Below are 19,827 nucleotides of genomic sequence, written 5' to 3' on the forward strand. Positions count from 1 at the left end.
CAGTACATAAAGGGAAGCAAGGTTTATTTCAACAAAAAGAAAGGCCAGTTTATGCGAGCCCTGAAGGTCAGTGACAAAAACATTTATATGAACGTATTTCATGAAAAGAAAAATATTTCACACAATGCAAAAATATTAAATAAAATGCAAAAAAAACACAGTTTTACACACACACACACACACACACACACACACACACACACACACACACACACACAAACACAAACAAGCATATGTGTGATCCATAAGACGATTATTGAAAATTAGAACACAAAGTATTTACTGTCACAAATCATCAACACTAATGTGTCTCTCTCTGTTACACATATGCACTGCTGATACACACACACACACACACACACACACACACACACACACACACACACACACACACACACACACACACACACACACACACACACACACACACACACACGCAGGCACGCAGGAAAAGCACTGAGACTCAGAGAGGCTGTTTGAATCAGGTGAAGAGACTGATAGGATGCAGGAGTACGATATTATTGTGCTCGGAACTGGACTGAAGGTAAGACAATCTATAAGATTGAAAAATATAAACAATCGAAAGAGAGAAAAAGGGAAAGCATTTCAACCATCCTTTACTTCACTGCTACAATTACTTTAGTAATAGTTAGTTACTAACACTGCCAATGAGGAAAAGTCTCCTTAGTGCATGTAGAAAAGGGGTCATGGGTAATTGTAATTAAGGGTATCTTTGCATTTTAAATGCAGACATTTTTTTCTCATCTCACAAGATGCTTTAATAATACCCAAACTAAGATCAATTTAGACATTTTTCACTTTCAGTGAGTGAGTAAAAGCCTTTTCATTCAGTCATATTAAGGGATTTACCACGATGATGTCATTATGCTAGCCTTAATCTGTAAATTGAATGAGCGATTGAAGAGCTGCTTAACTTTAACTCCTTTAATTGACATAATCAGTCCTATTCATTTCATTATCATTATAGTTGCTAATATTAATATCAGACTATAATCATAGCTGTTGATACTAATACTGTACACTGATACTTAAACCATTATTACTGGAATTGTAATACATTTGTTTTATTCATTGAAACAAACAAAATGAGAGTCTGGAGTGCTCTGAATTCAGACAAAGTGGTATGATGAAGGTTCTCTTTGGAGGAAAACACAGAAACTCAGATACCAGACAACCAGAAATGGTATGTATTTAAGTAGCTGATTGTGTGCTGTGACTTCACCCTGAAGAAGGCTGTTTGTGTCGCTACACGTGGGTTGTTTGTTTTGCTAAATGTTGCTTAGTGCTGTGCTCATGGGGGATTACTATTGGGTATTTGTAAATACTATGACAAAGAATACAGTCCAGACCGGCTCTTTTTGTAAAGTGTCTTGAGATAACATTTGTTGTCAGTTGGTCACATACAAATAAAGATTGATGATTGACAAACTGCTAACTACTGCACGTTATTGTGAATATCCATCTGTGTCAGGAATGCGTCCTCTCAGCTTTATTGTCTCAAAATGGGAAAAAGGTTCTTCACATCGATAAGAATCCTTACTACGGAGGAGAGAGTGCGTCCATTTCCCCCCTCGAGCAGGTGCGTTCACACATACACAAACAACACAAAAGCAGCTGCTGCTACAATGCTGATTTGATTGTGTTATACTATTCTTTATTTTTTATACATTACAGCTGTACAAGAAGTTCAAAGTTCCTGGCTGTACCAAGTCACTAGGGTGTGGAAAAGAGTGGAATATTGACCTCATCCCCAAGTTTTTTCTTGCAAATGGTGAGTGTTTCTTTTGTTCTATTTTAGTGTGAGTATGTGCATTACTTGAACCCTCTGCTGTGTTTACACTAGGTGAGCTTGTGAGAATCCTGGTGCACACTGAGGTTACTCGATATTTGGACTTCAAAGTTGTTGAAGGCAGCTATGTTTACAAAGCGGGGAAAGTGCATAAAGTCCCCGGCACAGAGGAAGATGCCCAAACTTCAGGTGATAAGCAAACACCTGCATACGCACGCTCATAACTCTATTAAATGTCATTCACTAAAGCATACCTTTCAGATCTGATGGGCATGTTTGACAAGAGGAGGTTCAGGAAGCTACTGCACTTGGCCCAAAACTTTGACATGAGGAACCCTCGAACCTACCACAACGTGGACCCTAACAAAACCACAACACGGGACCTGTTTTGTCGATTTGACTTGGGACAAGACGTTCAGGAGTTCACAGGTCATGCCATTGCCTTACACAGCAACGAAAGGTCAGACACAAGAATTCCAATTGAACCAGATAACAAATAACAACAGCTGATCCTTGAATTAAAAACCTGCCTGGACTGATTTACTGTCCTCTGGCCTCCCTGTAGTTATCTGGATCAGCCGTGTCTGGAAACCATCAGACGGATCAGGCTGTACTCTGAGTCTCTGACCCGCCACAACACCAGTCCATACCTGTACCCTGTGTATGGGCTGGGAGAACTACCGCAAGGATTTGCCCGGTAACAGAAAATTGGATGAATCTTGGATCTTGAAAAAACTTTAGTAGTTAACTTGAAATGAGAATACGCTCATCAAAACAGATGTCATGATGCATTTTAATGACAAAAGATGACTTTCCAGATGTTATTATGTGACTTTTAATGAGCTGTGTTAAATCTGTGTGTTTCAGACTGAGTGCAGAATATGGAGGAACCTTCCTGATGAACAGAGCAGTGGAAGAGGTCTTGATGGACAACGGCAAAGTGAAAGCTGTGAAATCTGAGGGGAAGGCAAGAGCTACTTAATGTAGACAAGGGGTTGGAAATGCAGCAGCACAGTTGTGTCCTCAGTGATTCAGTCCCTTTTGTCTCTCTCGCTCTACAACAGCTGTTCCAGTGTCAACAGCTCATCTGCGACCCCAGCTACGTCCCGAACAGAGTGAGGAAAGCAGGTCATGTGATAAGAGTCATCTGTTTATTAAATCATCCAGTTAAAAACACCCACGAGGCAAACTCCTGTCAGATCATCATCCCTCAAACACAACTTCACAGGAAATCCGGTAGTATGTTTTTTCACGTCAAACCATACTTATATGCATGTGGGTTGCAAAGATTCAGATTAGATCAGAAAAGCTGATCACACCGACTTATAATTCTCAGTAAATCCTCTTCTCTTTTGTCTGTGCAGATGTTTACATTTCTGTGGTGTCCTACACGCACAGCGTGGCATCAGATGGGCTGTACATCGCCACAGTTAGCACAACTGTAGAAACAAACAACCCTGAGAAAGAAATCCAGCCAGCACTGGAGCTTCTCGAGCCTATCATTCAAAAGTAAATCTCGTTTTTTAAGACATTCATTTTGGCCGTTTGTAAAATATCATTTGACCTCATTTCCTCTCACCCTTTAGGTTTGCTTCAGTAAGCGACCTGCTAGTTCCCAATGAAGATGGAAAAAATAGTCAGGTAATGAGATCGCTCAAGCAGATTTATCTCTATGTACATGGATGTATTTTTTTTTAAACGTGGTCATGTTTCTCCTCTAGATTTTTGTGTCCCGCTCATATGATGAAACAAACCACTTTGTGTCTGAAGTTGAGGACATTAAAGAAATGTACCTGCGGATCACAGGAGCAGAGCTGTGCTTCAGAAGGTCGCAGAGACACCAATCTCACACCTCTGATGAGGACTGAGAGACACTGTCAACATACTTCCATGGCAAGGACTCCCTAGTAGAGTCAGCTGTCTTTTGATCAAAAGATTGGCTGTTTGATCCCAGTTCCCCCAGTACACAGGTCGAATTGTCCTTTGACAAGACACTGAACCCTTAATAGCCATTGGTGTTTGAATGTGTATGAATAGGATTCGTTTATAAATACTGATGGACACTTTACATAACATCCTCTGACATCAATTTATGAGTAAAAAGGGGAACGTGACGTGTTGTCAGTTGTAAAGCAGAGGATGCTACTTGTACTGTGTCGTGATTTGACATTCTGTAAACTGTGATTTCAATGCTGTTTTCCTTGTAAGTTCAATTCTTCTGCATTTGCATTTTTTTGGAGTTTGGAACTGTAATACTTTGAATCTATCAATACAAATGTTTGCAACATAGTACTTAAGTTTTTTTTTGGGCTTGTATGCCTTCATTTTAAAGACAGGACAGTAGATAGAGACAGAAAACAGGGAGACACAGAGTGTAGAATGATGTGTGGGCAAGTAGCCACAGGTCGGATTTGGCTGTCTGCTCGGAGGACTATAGCCTCCGCACATTGGGCGCATGCACTAAGAACTAGGCTACTGGCGCCCCGCAGCTCTTAGGTTTTATTGTTTACATCATGACAATCAGATTTCCTTTTGCATTCATTGTCATGAAAAATTGTCTTACTTTGATTGGACAAATCAAAGGATAACAAGTTTTAATTGGCTAAACTTTACCTTATATCATAAAAACACATTTACATTTCTCTTCTTTTTTTTTGTGACTATTGTCAGTATCATGAACTCTTGTGTAGCTAAATGCATCATTTATACATTTGAAAAAGGTGACCAACAGCAACTGATTTTTTTTTATCAAACATATTTTTATGTGTTATTTCCTAATCACTGCCAGTCTTCTATCATCATGTAAAGTATGCATGCAGTCCCCTGCATGGGAACGACACGTTGTACTGTTCAGACTGTTGTGCAGCATATGGCACAGAGGCAGCTGATTAGAGATGATGTGCAAGCAGAGGATTTGCGGACTCTCTTATCTATGGAGGCTTATGAATTAGAAAGACAGAGCTTATGAAATGTGTCATGTGCTGCAGGGGCAGCTTGTTGGTGGCAGCACTGCTGGGGGCTGACAGAAAGACACAAAGAATAAAAGAGGATTTACAGCATAAAGGACACTCAGCAGCAACACCTCAGGCAGAGAGCTGGAACATATTTACACAAAGAAATCTTACTTTATTTAAGAATATTTTTACCAGTTTCATCTTCAACTGTGTCTTTAAAAATGAATAATTCATATAGGGGCTCATTTGATATCTATTTTACATATTTAGCACATCAGATTATTGTCATTGGGTATTTTTTATTGCATTTAAAGCTTTTAAATACACATTTTACACACTAAAACAACATTTCTATACATTTATTACAGTCCAACCCTCTATCATGGTTGTCCTCCGTTACATTTCCATGAGCGCTTGTGCAAACTTTTTGTACAGTGAAACAAACTCACAAACACCGACTGTCTGTAATGTCTGACAGAAACCCCGACATACACCGTTTATGAAACAGCGCGTTGCTCTGATACATTTTTTACACCTTAATCTCATAGAATAAGAGATGCAAACTAATTTATGAATAGTTTCTGTTGGGCATGATTTCACACTGAGTTTCTTTGGAAGCTTGTTGCAGAAGAACAACAATCCCAGAGATCATTCATGAACCTCTAATCCTTATCTGTAGAAATCAGGCCTAGTTTCTGATGAAATCACAACACTTATTCCTGCTTCACTTCCAGTGCCGTGCTGACAGGCGGAGGGATCAGACCGGCAGCTACAAGTCTTCGTTCACTGGTCAGGAAGTTGAAGGTTGCACATGCGTTTGGCTGCAAAACGGCAGAGACGAGGAACAAAGACAGAGACGTAAATTTGGGCAGCTTAATGAGTCTTACATCTTAACGGAGTGACGATGTTCACTCAAATTAACTGGACGATATTTACCGTGTCTTGCACCTCCACAGCGATGCCTTTCTTTTTGAGTAGAGCAAGGACCGAAGGGCTAATTCTTTCAACTCTTGCGCCTGTTCCTAGTATGAGAATCTCTGCAGAAACAAGAACACATGCCAAATTGCATCATGAAATGAAAATATTTATTGAGAGCTGCAGAGAAAGGGTTACTTATTGACAAATGTTTTTGAAGATCTTCAGTAATGATGGTATTCCTCCCTCCAGCAAAGCTCAAGAAACATGTTTATTCATTCCATTTTTCAACCGTTTATACATTTAGGTCCGTGGTGCTTTAATTTCTACCTATTCTTGGTTCGATCATGTGAAAAAGTGAAACACTTTCTTCTGTGATGTCTTTATTACTGCCAACCTGTAAAGAGAGAGAGAGAGAGAGAGAGAGAGAGACATTAGGAGATTTAAAGCGATAAAAATCTCAAAGAGAATAGATTAAATCTCTACAAAACAGAATATGAGAGAACAGTCTACGAGCTGTAAAGGTAGTTTGTGAAGTGATCTCACGTTCCACTGGAGGATAGCAGGAGGCAGCACAGCACAGGGCCCGAGCACCCTGTTACCATCTATGTTGAATCCATGAGCACTGTAGCTGTGAATCATGAGGCCGCTGCCTGGCTCCTTCTGCATGACAGACACCGTGGTGCGCTGGTACATTTCATCATCACTGGGACCCAATCGATGTGAACGGGCCAGCAATGGACTGGAACCAAACCAGATCAAATAAGTTACCATCAACTCTATGTAAACTACACAAGAATAATCATTGCTCCTTAACTTACGAGCATTAATATTGCAAAGAGTGCTTGAGGCCTGAGTCAGCTTCTCTGTAATTATATATTTATTTGTCTCACTTTTTTTAAATATAAATCAAAGGGTACTACACATTTTTGCCATGTGGCTCAGATCAAAAGCCAAAAATCTTCTGCCAACATGCTGAGAGGACTGAGCGCCAAAAGCATGAGGCCTGTTTCTGGAGAGAAGAAGCAGCCAAGAAACAAACATTTCTGCTTGTCTGCATCACATGTTAGTCTGTTGTTGTCCTACTTTCCCTTCCTGAGAGAGAGTGGCCTGGAACAAAAACCTGAGCACGCTCAGAAATCTTAAGTACTGGTAGTTAGTTGAGTAGTTTGTTGATGTAAAGTGTCCTGCTATAACATTTGTTATGAATTGGAGCAATACAAATAAAGATCGACTGAGATGTGATGCCTTATCTTATCAAGCTTTGCCAGTTGGGTTTTAAATGTGACACAGCAGAGGAGCTGTGAGGTGGCACCGCCTGTGAAGGTGATGACTGACTCCACCAGATGGAGCCACAGAATATTTTTGACTGACAAACAAGCTAAAGGCCTCTTTCTAAGAGGACCTTCATTTAATGCAAAAACGAATTATTGACTGGTGTTTAGCCATGTCTCCACCAATCAGATCTTTAACAGCCCTTGTAAAAATTACATTTACATTAAAACAGCACAAAATATTCAGTGGCACTGGTTAGTGTTATTAGTGTTTTTTGTTGAACAATACATGGAGTATTTTCTTAATAAATCAGTTAGTAATGAGGTTTGTGAGATTTCACAAAATTGTGAAACTTACAGAATGATAAATAAATTATATTTACGCCTAAATGAAAAATAAGTTTGCAGTTCTACTCAAATTAACATATATATGGCTGACTGAACAGAAAAAAACATTGATTTGAGAAGACAAATCTGCTTAAATAAGAGATTATAATAAGAAGTGTCATTGTTTAGAGTTTCGATCAAACCCTCTTCTTTGACCAACATGTCATCACATCACCAAAAAAGCCATTTTCCATATGACAAACATTGCCCGCCTCCGCCCATCCCTCTCCTTTTCAGCTGCCGAGACCCTCACCCACTCATTCATCACTTCCAGACTAGACTACTGCAACAGTCTCAAGGAACTACAATATATCCAGCACTCTGCTGCTTGTCTTCCACACCTGTGACCACATTCTTCATAACCTCCACTGGCTCCCCACCCCCAGCGTATCCATATCAAACTCCTCATCATCACCTTTAAAGCCTTCCATAACCTGACTCCCCCCTACTCGTCTGAGCTCCTCCACTGCAAAAACCACAAAAAATCCCTAAAAACTCACCTCTTCAACATCGCCTACAACCACTAACTCTGTTCTCATCCTCCTTCTCTTCCATTATTTATTTGTTGTGTTGTTTTTTTGTTATTCTGTGTTAAGTGTCTTAAGAGTACTCAAAGCGCTATGAAAGTCTTATGTATTTATATTATTATTATTTATTATAATAAAGTGACTAGACAAACAGTAAGAAAAGGAATAAAATAACAATGCCATGTCATTGTTTATGACTGTCATTACTATATTTGGTTGTTATATTTCATTCACACTGTTCATAACTGTGATTCAGCTGCATGCTTACTTAAATGTTTTCTGCAGATGCACTTGGGCTTCAGCCAGTTGATTCACTATATAAGCCATGAAATAAAAAATACTCAAGAAAAGGATGGTTGTGGAGTCTGAAAGTTCTAGTCGTCATGCAACCCTAACTGGTGAACAGACAAAACCCCTAAGAGGTCAAAAGTTGGACCATGAACCATCCATAGACAAATGTGACCTGAAGTTTAAATCCAAGGACAACATGACACTTATAGAACTTATGCTAATAAAACTACGGCTCAAAAATAGGCCGACTATTACCCTGGTGTTTCAAAACAGCATGACATTCAGGCTACACCAAGCCATGCCTTACTTAATCCATCATACATAGGCTACATTACATTTTGGGTGTAGAGTAACCACAACCTTTAAATTGAAAAAAGCAGCCCCACCTTAAGAGAGCGGGTATTGTCCTGGAGGAGAAGATAAAACCCTGTGTTGACCTCTGAAGGAAGGATCTGGCACACAGCGAGCTGGCCATGTTGAAGAGAAAACTCAGCAACCGGCGACACACAGGGGGGACACAATTCTCTGTAACACCAGCAGCTTCTTTCCGGTGTTCTGTATCGCAAAATCGAGCAATATATATATATATCTATATATATATAGATATATATCTATATTTTTTTTTTAAGGGAGAATGTTTATTTCTTTACACATTTGTGGTAGTCCAGTCTATGGGTAGTCGTAGTGCTCATAGAATTTCCCAATGTATATATATTTATAATGTATGATATAGCTAGATAAATGTTGTTTGTTAATTTGCAAACATTTTACAATTACAACGATTCAAAGTCTGAGAAAAATCATGACTATTTGTAAAAGGTCCTTTGCTGATCCTCAATGATGATGAAAAATGTTTGTATAATAAACTGGAGTTTGTAATTTCTCAGATGTATTGATGGTATTTTGTCCACGTGTTGTGTGTAAAAAAAATAAATAAAAAAAAAAGGACTTAATGAGCCACTTAAACTCTTCACAATTATTCATAAACTGTTCTTGTCTCCATAATAAGCTTAACAGTTGATCCGTGTATCACTGCACAACTTTAAATATTAATGGAGTTTTTACTGGCTGGCCTCAATATAATCCACGTAATAGAAATAGTAAATGTTAAACTTTCAGAACATTTTTATATGGTACCAATGCAACTCTAAAATATCACTTTATAATCTTAATAATGTCGCAATAAAATATCAATAGTATCAGGATAGAGGATGAACGCTCGCCTCTGCGTTTGATTAAAATGTCTTGTGGGTGTGTTCATGCAGTAAGAGCGCCTCCTGCGGATTTCACAAGCAACAGTCACAGGTCAGATGATCAGGTCTGAGCTACATTGTAAATACACAGCAGAGATCCGCCGGGGCCATGCATTCATGGGCTCTTTAAATCACCTCCAGAGGAGCAGATTTGTTTTCACTCCCCGCCTTCAGATACAGTATTTATATTTTTCCACCTCGCCTTGGCGTGTTGAACCACTGATAGAGTATGTACCGGTCTCTGTACGCTTTTCGGTCTTCGGAGCCCAACTCGCTGCACTTCGCGGCCGGAGAAAGCTTCCTAATCCTGGAGAGGAGCAACAAACACTGGTGGCTGGGGTCCCGCTGTAGCTCGGGGGAAACTGGTTACATCCCGTCCTCATACATCGAAAAAGTACAGGTAAACACACATTTCTGAGCAGACTCTTGTCACTCTTATCGTTTCAGTTGATTCAAGAGCAGGAGCACACTGAGGTGAAGTGAAAGCTGGGGAATGCGTATTAACGGTGATGGGATCGACACAGACACGTCCCGTGTTACTGCTACAGTGCTGCAGGACAGGCCGTGTTATGGCTTGCTGCTGATTATTGGCATGGAAGAAATGCTTGTTTGCTGAGGCAAAACATAAATGATCTGCAAGGGTTACATCATGGGGGTCTTGGCCTTCTGCACTGCAGCTGCTCACTGCGACAGAGAGGAGATGGGACAGGATGGGGTAGATACAGGGTAGGATGTGATACAGAACAGAGGCAAGGACAGAGCCAACAAGACACAAAGCCATTGTTTACCTGTGACTCTGTTCTCAGTAATATTATCAAACATGTATCTCAACTAGTTTTGACCAAGTAGCTCCCTCTACATAGACTGATCTCAGTCACACCCTCATGTGCTCCACAGTGAGGATTTTCTAAGGTCCCAGGCTTACAGTGAACCAGTCACAGCATGTATTTAGGAAAATCACAGACTCACACACAGCAGCAGGATAGGAATGCTCTCTCCTATTGGTAATGGAATTGTCTGTAGAGGTTTAATAAGGCTGAATCTGAAGCCTCAGTGGTTAAAAAGCTGTTTTTTTGTTTGTTAGATAACTGCCCCAGTTTGATCCTGCCTGAAGCCACACTTGTCCCCGAGCAACAGATCTGTTTTGTTTAAAGTTTAATGATTATTTTAATAAATATTTAATTAGTTCCATTTTTCTCTGGTCTGGTTCCAGGCTCCGGAGCAGGATGAGGTGCTGCAGTCTATAGACCGAGCCATCGAAGGAATCCATAATGTAGCCTTAAAAAATGGAGGCAAATACAATCTTGAACAGAGAGATGTTCTACAGTGAGTGCAAAGCAGTCAAAGACTTTAAGAAAAAAAAAAAAACATTTCTGAGACTGAATGTGTGCTGTGATTTATCATCTATATTCCCTTTTGTGTTGTAGAAAGTTGATCCATCATAGAAAGGAGACTCTCTCACGGCGGAGCTCCTCGTCTGCCAGTCACAAACCAGGCATCCCATCCTCCAGCAGTGAAATATCTCTCAGTCAGACTCCTCCTCCACCCAATGGCCTTAACCGAGACTATGGACGACAGGGGGGCGTGCCGCTATCAGGAAGCATGGACAATATGCAGGGAGAACAGGGCGTTTATCAGGTATTACACTCCCACAGTACTAATCAAATGTTTAGAATGGTCCCCCTTTTTCTATGTATGCTCTTTAAACACTTCCAGCTTCTGTTCTGGAAAGTGCCATATCAATAATAACTCATTAATGCTCAATTTATTGAACATGTATTAAACACAACTAATCTACATGTATTTCCTTGACGGATGATATTGCCCAACACGTCTGCACATGAATGGCAGCATTTTAAAGATTAAAATGTGTCTTCTTCCTTCATTTGATGAAAACTACAGTATATCAGGAGTTACAATTATATTATAGAGGCATTCACAAGAGACCAAAATTAGAATTAAACCAATATTATGCCGATGCCATGCACAGTTGAACATACTGTCTTGCATATTACAGTGTTACAAGCTGGAACTCAGAGAGAATTGTTTTGGCTTTTACTTTATAACTAACAAGCACAGACAAAAATTACAAAAAGAGAGTGGCCATATATGAACCAGAAAGCAGTTACATCTGATCAAAGTTTGGAGGTTCAAAGCCAAAATCTTAAGCCTTTTCATATTTTTATTTGTAAATCATTTTGAAGACTACTACCTCCCCAGCTTCATAATTATAGACTATTATGTTTTGTTTCCATTTCATACAACCCTAGTAAAATCCACTTTAATTTGCAGTTGTTAAATTCAAATATATATATTTTAAATTAAAGGGAGGTGAATAATAATGCAAGGCACTGGGGCGTATAGAAACACACACACACTTAGTTATACCTCTCATTAAGCTGCACATGTTTAATTTAACCTCCACTGTGTCCTTCTGCAGGTGCCACCTCAAGCTCGACGTGCCGCCCCGATCACTCCTCCTCCCCCTGAAAAGCAGCGAAACAGCCGACGTGCAGGTGAGAACTCAGACAGCAGCGGTGTGTTCACAACATCGTAGGTTTATTATATATTTCACAACATAGTGTTTTTGCTGAGGCTATCTGCTGTAGCTTTGTACTTCACAAACACTCTATTCTTAGTCCGGTCACTTCTGCTCTCTCTCCTCTCTGTAACTGGAGCTCTCTCTCTCTCTCTCTCTCTCTCTCTCTCTCTCTCTCTCTCTCTCTCTCTCTCTCTCTCTCTCTCTCTCTCTCTCTCCTCTCTCAGCAGAGCCAGAGCCCCCCTCCCGAGGGACCTCTCTCCCTCCGTCCCCTGCTCCCTCCCTCTCGATAAGCACCACCTCCATAGAGTCTGGCTCCTCCCACTCTCTGGTCTCCTCTGATGTTAGTCTGCCCAGTGTGTCCAGCACCCCCCCTCCTCCAGTGCCGTCCCGTGTGAAGCCCTCTGCATCATCTCTAGACGGGCCCTCCCCTGACTCTTCTCTTCATTTGGCTCCTGCAAAGAAGAGTCCGGCTCCACAGCCTCCTAAGCCCTCAGCAACCCCTCCTCCTTCACAGCCTGCGGCAGAGGAGGACCAGCCAGAAAATGAATGGCCGGTTGCCCCCCCTTCAGTTGCTGGCAGCCCTCCTGGCAGCCCCACTGCGTCTGAACCGGTTCCCATGACTATCGGGGCCGAGTTGATCGAGCTGGTGCGGAAGAACACAGGCCTGAGCTACGAGCTGTCGAGGGTTGCCGTGGGTGTGGTGGTAGGCCACCTGCAGACAGCCTTACCTCAGGCCTCCCGTGCTCTGGAGCAGGTCCTTCTCTCGCTGGTGGAGAGCAAGGTCAGTATGTTTACTTTACATCATGTGGATTCAGCATCCTGGGGCTGTGCCACCTTAAAGGAGAATACCGATGTAGTTTAGAGTTACAGCTCAGTCTGCATTTAGCTGACATTTCTCAAGGACCACAGTTCTCACAGTATCACTTACTCATTTCCTGTTTGTACCATGCAGAGGCAAGCTTTGCAGTGTCAAACCAAGCTGAAAGATATCAGCTAATTCTCTCCTGTCATATATTTCTGTATAGCTGTAAGGTTGTTCTTAGTGGGTGTTATGTAACTCTCAAACAGCAGTAGCTGAAAGCTTCTGGCTGCAATCGTTGTTTACATGGAGACGCCGGTGCACACCGTGGCCCTGCTCATCTAAGAAAAAGCCTAAATGTTTTTGCTAATAGCCTTGCGGTTATGATGCACGTATTATACGGTGGCAATAGTCCTCAGCACAGAAAAAGAAAAAGCCTAACTAGGGTTGACACAATACCAGAATTCTTAACTTTGATATGATAGTAGTAAAAATTAAATGATATCGATATTTGTTTTCATACCATTGCAACACAACTAGAACGGCTAGGGAAAATCTTGCACACTGTCTAAATTGCACAAATACACCAGCAATATTTGGTACAGAAACTTTGACATTGCATTTGTGCAATAAAGACATCGTGCAGTAGTTTACCTGCAATCTTTGATGGATTCATTCCTCTCCTACGCACCTGCCTTATTGCTTAGATGATGTTTTTTAAAGCTTGCTTACTTCTCAGTACTATAGGTTTTTAAAAAAATACTTATTTCCTCCTCCAAGACACAGTTTTGTCTGATGCATTACTTGTTATTAGATTAAACTCAAAGGAACTTATAGACAATTATTTTTCAACTGTCATCTCAGTCTGTTTGCACTTTTTACAGAGTGTGTTGGTTATTTCATCTACATATTTCAAGTAATGTCTTTTTTCACCTTCAACACTCTGCATAACGCTGTTTTTTCAGGAAGAAGCCCAAATAAATCCAATTCGCTTATTACCCCACACCAAAAAGCAAAAAATGAACGTTAGCCGCAGGCTAGTTTGCTAGCATAGTGGAATATTTAGAAACTAAAGGACCAGAATAGAGGTACAGGGAGAGTGAATAGTGGATATTGAAAATTCAACATACAGCCAAAAACATAGCTCTCAATGGAAGCTAATAATGTTTTGTATCCTCTGGCTGAGCCAGTAAGCAATTCTTTGCTTATATGTTTGCTGCCTTACTTATACGTGTAAAAATGTTTGGCTAACACAGTGTCGTTTCGTCCCTTAAAATGTATTAAAAGCTGGTTTAAAGACCAAACACATTTGAACTGTTTAATATCATTGTGTGAAATGTCACTCAGGTTTTGTTACTTCCATTAAAAAGGAAAGGTAGAGGTATAGATCAGGAGTGTCTTTCTATGACAGAGAAGGAAATGTCCAGTCTCTGGACTGGTATTTCAAGTATCAGCAGAAACAGGTGTGTCATGATGTCTATTGTCCCTGTAGGTTTTGAGTACAGCGCTGCCACAGGGTCAGGTTTGTCATGATGAACAGAGATTGGAGGTGATCTTCAGCGACCTCACCCGGCACCGTGATGACTCCCAGCAGCGGAGCTGGGCGTTACATGAAGACCACGCTCTCATTGCCTGCTATCTGGAAGAGCTGCTGAAGATACTGGTATGATGCAGACGGCTGCTGACCCCTCACTCCTGCAAAAAAAAATGGTTTAGAAATGTCTGCTGGCCCGTCTTTTCTTATTTAAAAAGTTCAAAGTGATTTTGTAACTCAAATCCAGATGGATTTCAGACTTTTTACACTTTTTAAAACAAAGGTTGCATGTTTCTAACAGTTATAGAAACAGGTAGTGAACAAACATGATAGTAAACGTGCTCCAACTTGAGTAATTATGTTTGATGTATTAATATAAATTAAACCCATTCAGTTATGCCTGAAAAGGACATTTCGGGAAGCGCTGTCCTCAGAAAGAAATTCAATGTTCTCACTTGGGATCAGTCAGTGATGTGCCCACAAGAGGACCCGTCCAGATGTCGTGCTGTAAATTCCAGACATATTTGATAGGATCAGAGCGGCTCAGACGACTTTACAAATCCAACCGTGTGGTTAAAGACTGGATCTGTAAACTCATCAGGCTGCCAAATGTTCTTTGTTGGCAGGTTGTCCCGACCAGAACTCAGATCAAGGCTGAGATGTCCTGCTGAGCTGTCAGTGGGCTCCATAATCCTGTGGTGTGTTCAGGGGACATCACAGATTCTAAAGTTACATAGTTACTACGTTATTATATCATTGCTTACAACTAAAGGATGGTTTATTTCCTCCTCTTCAGACTGATGCTGATCCAGAGGTGTGCAAGAGGATGTGCAAGGCAAACCACTACGAGAATGTGCTGTCTCTGGTGTCATATTATCAGATGGTAAGACAAAATTAAGGAGAAATCAAAAATTTGAAAGACATTTTGCTGTCGGCTTAATTGCTGGTTCGGGTGTTTTGTAATCATTTGGTAGCTTAAATTATGAAGCATCTCCCAGAATCATGAGTCCACCCAGTGTTCAGTCTGGTTTGCTTCAGTGAAAGTTAAACCTCATAATGACGTTCAGTGTACGGTTGGTTGGCGTTTAGTCATTGTTGTAACCGTGTGACTGTGCAGGAGCTTCGAGTGTCTTTACGGCTGTTGCTGCTTAAAGTGTTCGGTGCCATGTGCAGCCTGGACGCTGCCCTCATCTCCACCTTCCTCAACTCCATCCTCCCCATGGAGCTGGCCAGGGACCTTCAGACTGACACACAAGGTGGGCGTCTTTACCTTCACGGGGTTCTGCTCATGTTGTACTCCCCGAGCTAAACATTAAACATGACCCTGAATGACTTTTTCTTACCTGTTTTGCTTTCCTCAGAACACCAGAAAATTTGCTACACAGCTCTGGTTCTTACAATGATCTTCTCAATGGGTGAACAGGTGCCATATCATCACTACGGTATGCCATGGAACAAATACGAATATTTACCTCTGCCAATAAAAACAAAAACACTTCTGATGAACAATGCTAATCATTCCAAAAGAGTAACAAACAACTTTGTGTTCTAAGTCTGACTTGATTATGAAAGGTTTTCCATCCTCAAACCGATCCAGAAGTTTGACACGCATGCATTCAAAGGTGTATTTAAAGGATTGTGTCTTCTTTATCAAGACATAATCCTTTCCCTCTCTGCTTTCAGAACACTTGAATGCAGACTTTGTTCAGTTTCTGCTGGGCGTGGTGGAGGATGGGCTTCCCTCTGATCCAACAGAGCAGCTGCCTGACATCTTCCTGAACCTCCTGCTGTCCTTCAACCTGCACCACACAGGTGAGGACAGGCAACATGCAGCTCTTTTACAAGACATTTTCATTTATTGTAGCAGGAAACAAGCAGCACTAGTAGAAAGAAAAACCCTGAGCATCCTAGTGTTGTGAAGCTGACCTACAGAAGAGATTGTCTTGCCTGACTATGGAAACTCTGTCTTATCTGTGTTTGCAGCACCCAGCAACAATGTGATCATGCAGGAGCTGAAGAAGAAAAATGTCAAGATCCTGTCAGAGAAAGTGCTGCTGCTCCTGAACAGAGGAGGTAAAACATCAGTGTTTGCTGTGTTTCTCATTTTGCATCTCCACTTTCTCACCACTAATGTCATCACTCACTTTGTGTCATCCTCACCTCCAGATGACCCGGTGTGTATGTTTAAACACACCCCGCCTGCACCGCACTCAGTGCTAAAGTTTCTGCAGGATGTTTTTGCCAGCAGAGAGACAGCTGACATCTTTTACCGCACTGACATGATGGTGATGATTGACATTGCTGTTCGCCAAATATCTGACCTTTCACCTGGAGAAAAGGTGAGACCTGGAAACACCACCTAGCTATTGTTTTATTATGCTTTCAATGTATGATTCCACATTTTGGGAAATACACATGGTCACTCTAGCATCAACCTTCCTAATTACTTCCTGGCAATATTCACATATTCACTTTCCTCTGATATGCTCAAATGCTGTTAACATGTTGTTCTGCTGTGTTCAAGGTCGTTACTCTGATAAGATTGGGTTTTTAGATAATTGTTATCAATCTATTGATCTATTGCTTCAAAATTGACCATGGAATGAAAAGCCAATGAATAGTGAAAATCCAGAGGGGAATCTGGCAATCTATAAAGATAAAATAACATGTTGGATAATCCAGCAGTTAACATTATCGCACGACACTGACCTTAAAATAATACTGTTTGCTTGGACGTGTTTGAAAGCTCATATTATTGTTTGATATTTCTACACAATACTATAGAAAAGGGTTACATTAGTAATATTATATAGTATATATGTACTATTAAGTTGGAACAAATAACTAATGAAAGTATGTGCTGTTGATATGTGATATGTGTGGGTGTGCTTTTTTTGTGCTGTGCTGTCATTTGTGTGCGCACTGATACTTTTAAATACGGATAAATAAAGTTATTTGAATTGTATTGATTTGAAAGTACTTCCAAGCTTACGTAATGTGAGCCTTGAACAAATAACTAATGAAACCATAGGTATGTAAGTGCTGGACTTCTAGCATCAGTTGTCTAAAGGTAGCTAATAGAGTGTTAGAAATGTTGTTTTACTTTGAGATACGTAAAAGATTTCCCTCTTCTATCTATTGTCCTAACACTTGCTCATTTTTTGAGAAGGTCCTTTTGGGATTGAGTTACTATAATACAAATGGTTTGACTGGTAAATGAATAGATTTCTAACATAAGGTTTATTGCTTAGATTTGTAGACTCCTTCAAATTTGGTGGTGCACTTAATTTATTTTTTTTTTTTTAGCATTATAATCATCAGATAAAATGCATTTATATTATAGAAATCCTGGAACACAGCATCACAACTTTATAACAGCTTTTGAGCATCCCACTTTGAGCCTGGCATCAGAGGGAATTGGCAGCTATCTGGAAATGGGTCCTTATAAATGTTGAACAACTTTTTCAATGCTGCATCAAACCTTTGCTTCCTTGTCTGATTATAATTTTCTCTCCCACGCTCCCTCTGAAGCTGAGGATGGAGTACCTCTCCCTCATGCACTCCATAATGCGCTCAACAGACTACCTGGAGCACCAGCACCGCCTGTCTGACCTGCAGGGGGCGCTGCGCAGGATTCTCAATGAGGAAGAAGATCCAGGAGAAGAGGAAGGGAGCGCTACAGCAAAGCAGATGGATAAACTAATTGTGCAGCAGATCTTCAAGGAGTACCCGCAGATTTGTGAAAGCCAGGACTAACCATATCAGTGTCAGGCTCACACACTGTAGTCTGCTCCTGTCCGCTGCAGGGAGGTACAATAAAGCTTGAAGAAGAGGAACTGTTGTTTGATGGGATGCCCTGTTTACTGTGCCAGTTTTGCCAATTCTTTCTGGGACTCTTCATCAAAGACTGCAGCATGCACAGATTATTTTTGTGGATGGAGATTTGTTCTTTCTCTCTTTTTTCTTCGAGGAAAAAAATATGACAAATGCACAAATCTGTGAGGCTTTGTCATTATTGGAGATTAAAAATAGCCAAAACATAGGCCAAACAGCAAAATCATGGCAATAATCACTAACAAACATAAAGAATATGTATGCACTCAAAGTGCTTTGAATTTGAAGTAACAGTAACCAAGACTAAAACTATTTTTTAACACAATCATCATAATTGTATTTTTTGGATCAACTCAAATATTTGAATGAATATAAGGCAGACTTGATGTTATGTTACACTTTTTGGTGCCAACTGTTCTCAGATTGCTTTGACCCTTTCTGTGCTTCCCTGTAAATGGGACCAAACTACGGTGTGTTAACTGACAAATTACTCTTAAACCCAACTTTCCTCTATCACTCATCTCACTGTTCATTATAAGTAGAATTAAAATCAAGTGACATATAGTGAAAAAAGCACATTCTGACTCACGTGTAATCATAAATTAAGAAGTTAGCTGAGGAATTGCTGCTACATATCGAGTCTCTCCTCTAGCTTCGTCTGCAGTTTTTTTTTTTACAGCTGGTACTTTTGCCCTATTCTGCTTTTTCAACACTAAAAGACGATCATGCATACTTACATTTGCAAATACTCCGCAAGCATCAGAACTCAATGACTGTTTACAGATTGCCTGTTAGACTGAAGGGTTTTTGTCTTTATGCTGCGCTCGTGTTCATTCTTAGTGTGCTGCACTAAGGCTGTATAGAATCTTGCTGTAATAAACGGAGTATTGGCTTATGAAAGCTGTAGCTGAAATGGTTCTGCACTTACTATCCAAATTATTCGTTCTTTCGATGTTACCGCTTCTTATCCGAGGGAGGCAAAGTCTAGAACATTTCTTTTATCTCCTTGTGGTTTGAATACTTCAATACCAACATGGACAATTCCGTTTTTCTCCCCCATGATGTTGTGATTGTTATTTCCCATTTTAAACTTGGACTTACCCTTTATTGTCCCTGGCATGGCTTCTCTGTGTGGAAAGATGTTTCTGAGGAGGTAGACACAACCTGAAAGAAGTGTTATCAGTTATCAGTTAATGTCTGACTAATCATTCATTAAGTATTTGTGTGTCTGTTTACAGCACATGTGAGAGAGGTGAGTGTCTCTTCTTACCGTGGTTAACATTGTCTGCAAAATGCTGCAACTGTGTTATAACAGAACTAATAAAGCTATATTTTAACAGTGGAAGTGGTCAGATTGGTATTTGAGAGGGTCTATCAGTTAATATTTACAGTCTATGGTTAAAACCATATAAAACCTTAATTTGAGATATTTGTGGAGAGATATTGTCGGCTACACGGCGACACTCAGAACACAACCAAAGAAACAAGGTAGATTAAACTGTAACCATCATTTAAGTTTTAATGTAACTTCAGTATAATATGAAAAAAATGATCATTTTACTCACAGTCCTTTATTTAACTTGCTTTCTGTTTCCATCAAAACCTTCTTTGTTTTTATCATTCTTGTCACCTTCTCATGTGTAGTCTTTTGTGTTTGGTTTTTGTTTTCCTTTATCCATTTTTTAAAATGTTTTAATAAAATGCTGA

At 40.3% G+C, this 19,827-nt stretch overlaps 3 protein-coding genes across 4 annotated transcripts; 2 read left to right on the forward strand and 1 right to left on the reverse strand.

The window, feature by feature from the left end:
• Positions 1 to 418: 418 nt before the first annotated feature.
• Positions 419 to 4,099, forward strand: zgc:112334 (uncharacterized protein LOC619199 homolog). The gene is made up of 11 exons (XM_020642439.3): positions 419 to 544; positions 1,493 to 1,600; positions 1,696 to 1,792; positions 1,865 to 1,999; positions 2,072 to 2,270; positions 2,376 to 2,507; positions 2,678 to 2,777; positions 2,875 to 3,046; positions 3,175 to 3,319; positions 3,397 to 3,451; positions 3,532 to 4,099. Exons 1-11 carry the CDS (start codon positions 503 to 505, stop codon positions 3,676 to 3,678), a joined length of 1,332 nt encoding a protein of 443 aa, XP_020498095.1. The 5' UTR covers positions 419 to 502; the 3' UTR covers positions 3,679 to 4,099.
• Positions 4,100 to 4,915: 816 nt separating this feature from the next.
• Positions 4,916 to 8,704, reverse strand: ndufaf3 (NADH:ubiquinone oxidoreductase complex assembly factor). Its single transcript, XM_020642419.3, has 5 exons — positions 8,545 to 8,704; positions 6,226 to 6,421; positions 6,010 to 6,076; positions 5,701 to 5,801; positions 4,916 to 5,585 (listed from the first exon to the last, which is right to left on the reverse strand). Exons 1-5 carry the CDS (start codon positions 8,631 to 8,633, stop codon positions 5,478 to 5,480), a joined length of 561 nt encoding a protein of 186 aa, XP_020498075.1. The 5' UTR covers positions 8,634 to 8,704; the 3' UTR covers positions 4,916 to 5,477.
• Positions 8,705 to 9,448: 744 nt separating this feature from the next.
• On the forward strand, positions 9,449 to 19,465 carry LOC109990319 (NCK-interacting protein with SH3 domain). 2 transcript variants are annotated; one of them, XM_020642410.3, is made up of 13 exons: positions 9,449 to 9,811; positions 10,625 to 10,737; positions 10,839 to 11,049; positions 11,852 to 11,927; positions 12,178 to 12,734; positions 14,245 to 14,415; positions 15,083 to 15,169; positions 15,404 to 15,542; positions 15,648 to 15,728; positions 15,970 to 16,098; positions 16,270 to 16,359; positions 16,453 to 16,625; positions 17,818 to 19,465. In XM_020642410.3, the coding sequence occupies exons 1-13, from the start codon at positions 9,641 to 9,643 to the stop codon at positions 18,040 to 18,042; spliced, it is 2,223 nt and encodes a 740-aa protein (XP_020498066.2). In that variant the 5' UTR covers positions 9,449 to 9,640; the 3' UTR covers positions 18,043 to 19,465. The 2 variants fall into 2 exon arrangements, with proteins under 2 accessions (XP_020498066.2, XP_065810940.1); XM_065954868.1 differs by having other exon boundaries at positions 12,181 to 12,734.
• The last annotated feature ends 362 nt before the right edge of the window (positions 19,466 to 19,827 follow it).

Source organism: Labrus bergylta, chromosome 5 (assembly GCF_963930695.1).
Source record: "Labrus bergylta chromosome 5, fLabBer1.1, whole genome shotgun sequence".
In the NCBI taxonomy this organism is placed as follows: Eukaryota; Metazoa; Chordata; class Actinopteri; order Labriformes; family Labridae; genus Labrus; species Labrus bergylta.

What these genes read in the sequence shown, in the direction of transcription:
- zgc:112334 (XM_020642439.3), top strand. Translation starts at nt 503, where the DNA reads ATGCAGGAGTACGATATTATTGTGCTCGGAACTGGACTGAAG. An exon ending in TGCTCGGAACTGGACTGAAG is followed by an intron (nt 545 to 1,492) that starts GTAAGACAATCT and finishes CATCTGTGTCAG; the next exon opens with GAATGCGTCCTCTCAGCTTT. An exon ending in ACAACTTCACAGGAAATCCG is followed by an intron (nt 3,047 to 3,174) that starts GTAGTATGTTTT and finishes TTGTCTGTGCAG; the next exon opens with ATGTTTACATTTCTGTGGTG.
- ndufaf3 (XM_020642419.3), bottom strand. Translation starts at nt 8,633, where the DNA reads ATGGCCAGCTCGCTGTGTGCCAGATCCTTCCTTCAGAGGTCAACACAG. An exon ending in CATGATCGAACCAAGAATAG is followed by an intron (nt 5,802 to 6,009) that starts GTAGAAATTAAA and finishes TTGTTTCTGCAG; the next exon opens with AGATTCTCATACTAGGAACA. An exon ending in CTGTGGAGGTGCAAGACACG is followed by an intron (nt 5,586 to 5,700) that starts GTAAATATCGTC and finishes GCCGTTTTGCAG; the next exon opens with CCAAACGCATGTGCAACCTT.
- LOC109990319 (XM_020642410.3), top strand. Translation starts at nt 9,641, where the DNA reads ATGTACCGGTCTCTGTACGCTTTTCGGTCTTCGGAGCCCAACTCGCTG. An exon ending in GCGAAACAGCCGACGTGCAG is followed by an intron (nt 11,928 to 12,177) that starts GTGAGAACTCAG and finishes CTCCTCTCTCAG; the next exon opens with CAGAGCCAGAGCCCCCCTCC. An exon ending in CCTTCAGACTGACACACAAG is followed by an intron (nt 15,543 to 15,647) that starts GTGGGCGTCTTT and finishes TGCTTTCCTCAG; the next exon opens with AACACCAGAAAATTTGCTAC.